Source organism: Gopherus evgoodei, chromosome 10 (assembly GCF_007399415.2).
Source record: "Gopherus evgoodei ecotype Sinaloan lineage chromosome 10, rGopEvg1_v1.p, whole genome shotgun sequence".
Lineage (NCBI taxonomy): Eukaryota > Metazoa > Chordata > Testudines > Testudinidae > Gopherus > Gopherus evgoodei.
This window is the reverse complement of record NC_044331.1, coordinates 23604062-23614877: the sequence shown is the minus strand read 5'-3', so window position 1 is coordinate 23614877 and position 10816 is coordinate 23604062. Positions and strand designations below refer to the sequence as shown.

Genomic DNA, 10816 nt, shown 5'->3' with positions numbered 1-10816 from the left:
ATTTGATTATTGTAGGATCTTGAAGAAGAGTTAGACATGAAAGACAGAATAATAAAAAAATTGCAGGATCAGATCAAGGCTCTTACCAAGACTATTGAAAAAGGTAGGACTTATTTTTTTTAAGTTTAAAATAGTTTTGAATGTGTAATACAGGGTATATGTGTATATGAGAGAAAAAGAGGGTCCAAAAGTTGTGAAATTCAATCTTTCAACAACAACAAAAGATGGGAAAGCATTAGCAAAAATTTCATAAATGTTTTCCGTCTTTTTCAGCCCATTTTGTAAATGTGTGACTGTGTGTGTACACTTTTTTCAGAATTAGTTTTCATTCTAAGAGTTTTAAAGGTTGAAAACCTGACTAATATTGGGATGGGTAGCCAAAGCCTCACTTGTTTAGGGCAAATAGTCCCACAGGAGTCAGTGAGACTACTCATGTGAGTAATATGAGCAGGAATTGACCGACAGTACCTGAGCCATAAATTGAGATAATTATTGCAAACAGGAGCTACAGTATGTTTCTGGCCATAAGAACTGCATGTTTCTCATAGTTTATTTAACATGTTAACATTACATTAGCCTGTAAGTAAGAGTACGTTTACTTTTGACAGCCAATGAAACACATGTGCCAGCTCTGCCTCCTAAGGAGTACATTGGAATGATGGAGTACAGAAAGGAAGATGAAGCAAGAATTATTAAAAATCTCATCCTTGGTACTTCAGTAACACTTTGAATTACAGCCACATTTAATTATATTTGATACAGCATGTTAAAAAAAATCCAAGATTTGTTCATTTCAGTTGTACTCATTATTAACTTTGATCTCTTTATCTCCCTTCTCTCTCACTTTACTCTTAGGGGCACCATACTATTACTTTCTATTACTGCTTGATTCAAAGTGTTTCAAAGACAGAAGTATTGTATCTGGTGAAAACTCATTTGTCTCATATCTCTGACTCTGCTGTCTATCTTCTTGTTTGTTCACTTCTGAAACTAGAAATCTCAAGTACTCCAGGACCTGAGTTTAATTTTCCTTCCTTGTCTGTAAGTCATTATCTCTAGAACTTTGCTAGAAGTTGTCTGTACCCCGCTGCTGAAATCACAAGCCCCTGCTCTCAAAACTTCAGGGATACAGAATGTTTCAATTGGACTGTTCTTGCTGTGTGACTCTGGGCTGTGTGACCAGGGCCACCCAGGGGTGGGGGCAAGTGGGGCAATTTGCCACAGGCCCCAGGCCCCCCAGGAGCCCCGTGAGCCCTTGCCCAGCAGCTGTCTGGGTCTTCAGCGGCATTTCGGTGGAGGGGGGCCCTTCAGTGCTGCCAACGATGCAGAGTGACTGAAGAATCCCCTGCTGCCGAAATGCCGCCGAAGACCCGGACCGCCGCTGGGTGAATACAAGCGCAGCAACTCCCCTGCTTTGCCCCAGGCCCCTGAATCCTCTGGGTGGCAGTGTGTGTGACCTCTCCTCTTTGGTCCCTCATCCAGTCTTCTACCCACTTGCTCTTCTTATCTATATAGGATATTTATTTAGCACCAGTTACCATAATATCTAGGCATAGCACAAGGGCGGGCAAACTTTTTGGCCCGAGGGCCACGTCTGGATAGGGAAATTGCATGCAGGCTGGGGCAGGGGGTTGGAGTGTGGAGGGAGTGTGGGATGTGGGAGGGAGTGCAGTGCACAGGAAGGGGCTCAGGACAAGGGGTTGGGGCACAGGAGGGGTGTAAGGTGTATAAGGGGGCCCAGGGCAGGGGGTTGGGGTGCAGGGGGGTGTGTGGAGTGCAGGAGAGGGCTCTGGGCAGGGGGTTGGGGTGCAGGGAGAATGCTCAGGGCAAGGGGTTGGGGTGCAGAGTGCAGGAAGGGGCTCAGGGCAGGGGGTGGGGTGCAGCAGGAGGCTCAGGGCAGGAGGTTGGGGTGCAGGAGAGGTGTGGGGTGTAGCAGGGGGTTGTGGTGCCGGCAGGGGGCTCAGGGCAGGGGGGTGGGGTGCAGCAGGAGGCTCAGGGCAGGGGGTTGGGGTGCAAGAGGGGTGTGGGGTGTGGCAGGGGGTTGCGGTGCCGGCAGGGGGCTGCGGTGCTGGCAGGAGGCTCAGAGCAGGGGTGTGGGGTGCAGGAGGGGTTCAGGTGTGGGCTCCAGCCTGGCGCTGCTTACCTGCAGCGGCTCCAGAGTGGCAGCAGCATGCATTTTTTTATATATTTCTATGAGGGATGCTAAATGGAAATGTATTGCATTGTAATAATAGAGCTGAGCAGGTACCAAAATTTCTGTCCTGCAGAAAATTTCATGCTTCTGGAAAAAAATCCATTCTGATTCAGAACAAAAAGTTGGACATGTGAAATTTTCTATTGGGAGGGCACTTTGAGAAGAACTGAAATGCAATTTCTCTAAAACATCCTGCTGTCCAGCCATCTCCCTGCCTCCCTTGCCTAATTGTGTGCTGGGAGCCAGTGCTCCTCAGGCATACCCACTCCCCTGCAGCCCTCCTGGCCACTGCCAGTCCTCAGCTTCCCCACAGTGGGAAGCTGGGAATTTATGGAGCACCAGCTCCCCGGCAGCTGTGGGTGAGGCAGGGAGCTCAGCTTAGAGGCAGCACACCTGGCGGGTTGCCCGGGAGACAGAAAACCTGGGCTACCAAGGAGTGGGTGAGCCATGGTGCTGGGAATGATTTTCTGACAGAAAATCTGAATTTTGCAGATAGCGAATTTGGCACTGGGAAATCATTCTGATGGCAGTTTCCTGACCAGCTCTAGTAATTATACAGGAAAAGAGAATTCATCCACAAACTGGTTAATCAATAGCGTGGTTAGAAGTTAATCCAGTGCTTTTTACCTATTTAAGTAAGACTAGATGCTGATACTACCTTTGTATCTACAATGTGTAATAACACCCGCTTTTACTCTGCTTTGCTCAGATCTAAAGCCTCGTGGAGTGGTAGTAAATATGATTCCGGGCCTACCAGCTTACATCCTGTTCATGTGTGTGAGATATGCAGATTATCTGAATGATGGTGACATGCTGAAATCTTTCATGAGTATAACCACTAATGGTATCAAACAAGTTATTAAGGTAGGAGTATTTCTTGTGTATTTTGCTTTATTCTACTATTTTATTGGTTTCATTGTACATGGACTGACAGGCTTACAATATGCACATATCATACATGGAAAAATGTTGATATTTGTCATCCCCGGGCCCTCCTGAGTTAGGAATATCATAGATGGTGACAATGCTTTGGTTTAGTTGCACTGCAGTAGCTCCTACAGACCCCAGCCAGGGGTGAAGGGCCTATTGTGCTAACACAGTACATACATACTACATAAAGATTTCCCTCTCCCAAAAAGCTTACAAAATTGAGCCATAACATCCAATACAGTACATCTAAAAGTTAGTAGCTAAATAAGTTTTACTGTATTTTCAGCCATGGTAAGAGTTTGTTGCATGAAGTATTTCCAAACACATGATATTGGGCTTCTTTTTGGACAGAGATGAGGTTTGAAGTGTGTATTTATTACAAGGCTGCATTGTATAGAATCTAGGGTACTATTGCCACTTACAGTTCCAACAGTGTAATTGCATACACAGTTCTTGCTAGCCTGGCACTAACCGATCTGAATCCTAAAAAAACATGTTGTAAACCAACTTACAAAACCATGCCATAAGCTAGGACCCTCTGTGTGTGGTCCCATCTGCACTACAAATTCCACCATGCAGTACCTGGATATTATGTTGTGGCCTAGTGACCCAGAAAAGCAAAAGGCACAGTTCTGTTTTGTGGCACAGATGGAAGTGAAACATGTTTTATGCAGTTTAACGTGTAGCATATATGGAACCTACAAACTCAAGTTTGTAAACAAATTTATAATCCAGTACACCCCTTACACTGAGCAAGGAAAGCATGTCAGCACCTTGTTACCAAGAACCATGTTTAAACACAGCTGTAACTTTTATATAGGCCCAACAGCTGAATTTCAAAGCAGTACTTCCATATAATTGAATTTCAGTTGTGTATGCATACAGTGTTCAGTCCTTTTGCAGGAAGACTTCCAGTAATTTTCGGAGCCCCATATACACTGTCTAGCCAACCCATGGTACCACTACATTTAAATTATATACAAACAAAAGATTTTAAGGCCATTGTAGACATGGGCACATTTTCTGTATAGATAGTGCTTTACAGATACTGTTTCCTCTTTTCACTGTAGCTTGATGCTACTGCACTAACTCTGTGTTGATCATAAGTTTCAATAATAAAATCAAATTAAACTTTAAGGGATCATGTTTAAAAAGGTTGTTTTTATATGTCGTTGTTTAGGAACATGCTGAAAATTTTGAGATGTTGTCCTTTTGGCTCTCCAATACATACCATTTTCTTAACTGTTTGAAACAATACAGCGGGGAAGAGGTAGGAATTATTTCCTCATGTCACATATTTTACATAATTTCACTGAATTTTATACCCAAATGGGGCAGAGATCATCAGATGGGACTAGCTCACCGAAAGGGCCTGAAATTTGTATCCTTCTGTGTACTAGTGATTTTTGGCTTAGAGGTGATCCAGTGGAATAGAACAGCTTGTCCAAAGTCACTTAGGAAGGTGTTTCAAACACTAACAGTAAACAGTTGTATTTAAAAATAACTTTCACCTTTTCTTTCACTCAACTGTTACTGCTTGGGGCAGACATTACTTATTAATCAAATGGTAACAAAGTTACAACTCGGAATGAAATCAAAGACACATGGTAGTAAAATAGTCAGTTTCATCTTAAACCAGATAAAGCTGAATTTCATTGCTAGTTATCAGTTCTTTAAACCCCAAACTTAAAGTGATACTTGATGAGTGAGGGATAGAAACCCATATGGTCTGAAACTAAAAGACAGTATTCTCGTGAATCCCTACAAAGAGAAAACACCTTTCACTCAACCCAGGTTGTAAGCACTTCTGTGTACTCTGCAAGCTGCAATACTGTCCCTGGTGGTTATAGTGATAATAGCAAAGTTTGATCAGAAAGGGCTTTGACTGAAGTAAAGGCAAGACAATGCAATGCAATTCTTTCACAATTTAATTGCAGAATTGGAGGTGTGTTTCAACCCAAAACATGATTCTGGGCTTGGATCCAAGTTTGCAGCTTTAATCCATCTCTGTAATGAACCAAATGCGAGTCTGAACATTCCAAACTTTGAGAGAGTGAGCATTTCAAAACCCCAAGCTTGAGAGCATTTCAATCCTGGGTTTTTCGTCTCATTACAAAGATACAAAATTCAAATGTGGGACTTTGGGTCAGGTTTAAAAATCCTGAGCTAATAATGTTGTCTGTCAGCTGTTGGAACCTATTATTAACCCTGTTTTTGAGAGGCTGAAAATGCTGCCATATTAATATTCATATCAGAAACTTGGCTTTTTACAAAGTACAGAAATGAGAGCATTTTAAACCATTAAAAGTTGAAGAGGCACATTTGAATTTTTCTCTCATACAGTTTAAACAAAAGAGACTTTTTGCAGGAAAAAATCAATCTGATGCTTTCCAAGTAAATGATCTAGCACCTGATTCAAAGCCCACTGAAGTCAATGTGAGTCTTTCCTTTGGCTATACTGGGTTTTTTGATCAGACACCGAATGAGCATTAAGTAGAAAAATGTGTCTATTGATGTCGATGAAATCCATGAGTAGTAGGAGCATCTCAAGACAGCAGTAAGTTTGACCCATTTTGAGAGTGTGGATGCGCGCACACACAACTCACTGATCTAGTTCATGTGTAGCACTGTTCAGATCTATTGATAATGATGGCATTAACAGCATTGTCATATTGATGCATTTACAACTGTCTTTCAGGAATTCATGAAGCAAAATACTCCACGTCAGAATATGAACTGTTTGAAACATTTTGATCTTTCAGAATACAGACAAATTCTTAGTGACTTGGCCATTCGTATCTATCACCAATTCATTCATGTAATGGAGAATAACATTCAGCCAATGATAGGTAAGAAGGAAGAAAATAACCAATGAAAGTAAATGCACTAGTAGCTGCTAAAGTATTTTGAATAAATCTTATACAGAGACACAAGACTAGGGATGAACTATGCCCTGTTGCGCATACACACACAGAAACGTGTGTACGTATCGATACATCTGTGTACGTTGACTGTACACTCACCAGAAGTTTGAATGTTTTTTCCCTCTTGCAGCAGCGTTTCTCAGTGTGGGGCACGGCCCTGGAGCACAAAGGGCTAGCTAGGGCAGCCGTGGACGATGTATAAATTGAGTGTTTAGCAACATGTTACGGGTCTGAAGGGGGGAGGAGGGGGCTGATTGATTTTATTTTCCTAAAAAGGGGAGTTTCAGATAGGAAATATTACATAACATGTTTCTGCTTCTACTTCCATCCTGTCCTTCCCCACTCCACCCCCCTATATTTCTAACCAGCCAAGACTATTAAGGCAAGCTATTAAGCAGCAGTGTATTCCATTTCTGTATTGTTGTTTTCACTAGACATTTTACAGTGGCTTTTTTCCTTTGTATTTTTCTAATTATTCATGACAGTAGTTTGTTTTTTGTTTTAGTTTTCCCAAATTAACTCACACTAAGGCTATGTCTACATTACACACCACTGGTGTTATCATGTAGAGTACACGTAGCTACTTGCTGCAGTGAAAAAGAGGCTGCATGCACACTGCAGTGTGTAGCTACACGCATCAGAGAGAGCCTCTAGCAGAGGGGAGGCAGCAGAGAGAGGCTTCAGCAGCTCCCCACTGCCAGAGCCTTTCCTCACTGCCTCCCCCCTGCCAGAGCATTTCCCCCTCTAGCTGAGGGAAGGCTGCAGAGAAGGGCTTCAACAGCAGGGAGGCAACAAGACACTACACTGCTAAAACTAGCAGCATAGACAGGCAGGCAGAGCTTGGACAAGTTGAGATGGTGTAGGATATGTACTCTCATACATACCAGCACCCTGCAGGGGCCCCACGAGAATATAGTATTCTATAGTATTGCAACTTTTTTTATGGAACGGGCCCCTGAAATTGCTTTGCCACAGGCCTCCTGAATCCTCCGGGCAGCCCTGCTATTTATACTTATGCTGGGGGGCTACAGAGGAGTGTACGCTAGACACCGCCCAAAGAAGCATGAGTGTATATCTGCCCGAAAGGTCTAAAAACGCTCATCTTGCTGGATGTGGTGCAAGGAATGGCTTCCTTCATCTACAGTGTTCTCCTTCTCCCTTTTGGGCTACCGTACTGAGCTGCCACATAAAGATGAGGTTCTTGAAATCTAGCCTGAAAGCACACACAATTTTCACATGCAAACCCCTGTCCTCCTTTATTACTGGAGTAATGAGAAACTCCAATTTAAAAACTTTAAACAATACAGCTTTAAAATATTTGTTCCCAAAAGTAAATTACCATATTAAAAGGACCCTACATGTTGTTGGTGTTACAAATGATTTCCTGTTGCTTTTCAGTACCAGGGATGCTTGAATATGAAAGTCTCCAAGGAATTTCTGGCATGAAACCTACAGGATTCCGTAAACGTTCTTCTAGTATAGACGACACCGATACTTACACAATGACCTCCATCCTGCAACAGCTCAGCTATTTTTATAGCACAATGTGCCAGAACGGCTTGGACACAGAGCTTCTAAAGCAGGCAGTGAAGCAGCTTTTCTTTCTGATTGGAGCTGTCACCCTTAATAGTCTTTTCCTCCGCAAGGACATGTGCTCTTGTAGGAAAGGAATGCAGATAAGGTAAAGCCAATAAAGATTCAGTAAGCAGTTTTCTGAGAGATGGGATTTTTTAACTTACTGTAGTTCTATCACTTGTGCCATTGGATACACTGTGAACATTCCGTGGTGATTATTTTTGTCCCTCTGGCTTGAAAAAGTAGATTTTAATTTTTCTGTGAATTAGTTTGCTGATCCTAGCATACTCCACGATACAGTGCTTATCACAAGTGTACTTTACATATAACATTAATACAGGGACACGCAGTACAGTCTGGAGGGGCAGAGAGACTCAGAAGCCCAGTTCTGGAGCACTTATTTTCTCCTTTAGCCTGCAACCCATCTATGGCTCTTGCCATGCTAATTTACACACAGAGGCATTTTAAAGTGGATTTTACTGTGGAGATTGGATACAACATTCCCTGATTGGCAGAATTGCTGAATTATCTTCCCACCCTTAATGATGAGGCAAGAATCAGGTGCAAATCCAGCAGGGATTTGGCTGAGGGCTCCTCTTCTTTTTGCCCTTATGTGGATAAGGAGGAGAATATGCTCATAAATCATTGCAAAAGATACACAGTTCAGTTACATCCCATTAGACAGTCTGGAGACAGAGCTGAAAGAAAATCAATAGATAAAGCCTATAGGCCTTAAATCGTCCGGGAAAGTGGCAATGGGAGACAGGAGCTTTCACCTATAGGTCATCAATTATGAGAATCTGGTCCAGGTTGGGAATGTGCAAAAGTTGCTGTCATCTCCTGGCTCTCTTGAGGATGCTGTGAAAGTGTATTTTTAAAGGAATAGCAGTATTTTAACACAATCCCATGTAATGCTGCCACATCCTGCTAATGTATGAAACTGACTAGGGCCTTTGTATAAACAACAAAGAAACTCATTGTCCAAAGTTCATGAAATACAAAATGTGAACAGGATAAAATGATGAAAGGGAAATCTGATTTTTAAATTAGTCAGTTTTAATAATCTAAGAGGAGTGGTTTCTAAATATATTTTTTGCTTAATATGTATGAATTTTGAACTGACAGTGTTTCTTTAATGAGATTCATTTGCAGATTGCTTTATTGTTACTAGTTTGTGAGGGGAAACTGACATTTCTATGCTTGTTTTTGGTTTAAACCCAGATGTAATATCAGCTACTTAGAAGAATGGCTTAAAGAAAAGAATCTGCAGAGCAGTTCTGCCAAGGAAACTTTGGAACCTCTCTCTCAGGCAGGCTGGCTCCTTCAGGTCAAAAAGATCACAGACGATGATGCCAAGGAGATATATGAACGCTGTACATCCCTGTCTGCTGTGCAGGTAATAAACTCTGTCATTTTCTGTTGGCAGCACCAATTGTAGAATCTTATAATTCATGTGTGAAATAATCCTGGCTGCAGACAGAGTGATCAGCATCCCACTTTTATAACAGCTCGTCCCTGGCCAAATGTTCCAACCCAGGCCTCCCCAGCTTTAATGTTTGATTCTCGGATTCCTTTGTATTTTCTACTTTTCTGTCTTTGATGCCTGTCTGCCCTGTTCTGTTTGGATCCTGCTCCAGACCTGTCCTCTTCTCTATTCTCCAGTATCATTTCCTTTGTCTGTCACAAAGCTCTTTTTTTTTCTTTGTTTTTTAATGGGTTTCCTTTAATCATTTCAGCCATTTCCACCATGTACCCACTTCACCCTTCTCCTCTCTGATACTTTTGGGGATGAGCCTATGTAATTATCACATATAGAATCACTCACTAATTTACCAGTTAATAATCTACCTCCTTACAGTACAAGTGCTTACAATGACTTCAGTCAGTTAGATATGAATGGGGGCATAATTTTAATGCCTCTTCCTTCCAAACTGTTCCTTTTTTCTAGCATGGGTTACAATTATTAAAAGTCTTTTCTCATTTATGCAGATAGTAAAGATCCTCAATTCATACACTCCTATTGATGATTTTGAGAAAAGGGTGTCCCCATCGTTCGTTCGCAAAGTCCAGGTAAGAGCCTTACATTATTTTCATACACACAGTCAAGTTACGATATTTTGCGCACACTGTTTTACAATGGTACATGTTCATGCTCGGCTTTAAATTCAAACCAGAACAAAAGTTACTGCTCTTCTGTACCCTTTGGGACTGACAAGAAAAAAAATTATTAGCATAATGGGAAAGCAAGCCTTTTTGGGTTTTACCACTTTGTATCTTCTTGACAGTAAGTCTCTCTTTGTTCTATTTGCAGGCTATGCTCAATAATCGAGAGGATATTCCACAACTGATGCTTGATACCAAATATCTCTTTCAAGTGACATTTCCTTACACCCCATCTCCACATGCCTTAGAAATTATACAAATTCCCAGCAGTTTCAAACTTGGCTTTCTCACAAGAGTGTAATAAAAAATACAAAGGATTTGCCACCCTGTCCTCAAAGACTAAATGAAGAGCAAACTTTTATGGCTGGTTTCCCCGCAACTGGGATATAGTGCAGTGTCTGTCTATGCAATATACTTTTAAAAACTACTTTTGGAATCGGGACATCAGCAGTAGGAATAAATACAAAACCCCCCTCCTTTCTTTTCTTAGTATTGTCCATTCTCCACTGCATTTTTACAAAGGTCGATACTATATCCAGCAGCTATGCACTTTACAGTTTTGGAGCCCTACGAAGGAAGTTTCTTTGAGACAAATTTGTATTGGTGCTCCATGTTCTTGGACAGATCACCAGTAAGGGAACAACATGCTCGATCTCTCTCATGGTGTAACAGCTACTATGTTCTTCTTCGAGTGATTGCTCATATCCATTCCAGTTAGGTGTACGCGCCGCGCGTGCACATTCGTCGGAAAACTTTTACCCTAGCAACTCAGTGGGCCGGCAGGTCGCCCCCTAGAGTGGCGCCACCATGGCGCTCCATATATACTCCTGCCGGCCCACCCGCTCCTCAGTTCCTTCTTACCGCCCGTGTCGGTCGTTGGAACAGTGGAGCGCGGCTTAGCTGACCTCCACTTCCCTAGCTACTCGTTTTCTCGTATATAATTATGCAGTTATAACACTTTTATATATATATTTGTATGGTTATACGTGTTTTCCTTGCTAACATGGTTAGTTTAGTTAGCGGGGTTCAG

The 10816-nt window shown here is 42.1% G+C and overlaps 1 protein-coding gene across 4 annotated transcripts in view; it reads left to right on the top strand.

Moving 5' to 3' along the window:
- Positions 1–10462, top strand: part of MYO5C (myosin VC) — a 59071-nt gene extending 48609 nt beyond the window's left edge. For 2 of the 4 annotated variants that reach the window (XM_030577447.1, XM_030577448.1), the window contains 9 exons: positions 16–103; positions 609–710; positions 2904–3058; positions 4305–4394; positions 5823–5973; positions 7447–7729; positions 8845–9019; positions 9613–9693; positions 9935–10462. In XM_030577447.1, the coding sequence (XP_030433307.1) occupies positions 16–103; positions 609–710; positions 2904–3058; positions 4305–4394; positions 5823–5973; positions 7447–7729; positions 8845–9019; positions 9613–9693; positions 9935–10087 (1278 nt within the window). In that variant the 3' untranslated portion in view covers positions 10088–10462. The other 2 variants (XM_030577450.1, XM_030577449.1) reach the window with 2 other exon arrangements.
- The last annotated feature ends 354 nt before the right edge of the window (positions 10463–10816 follow it).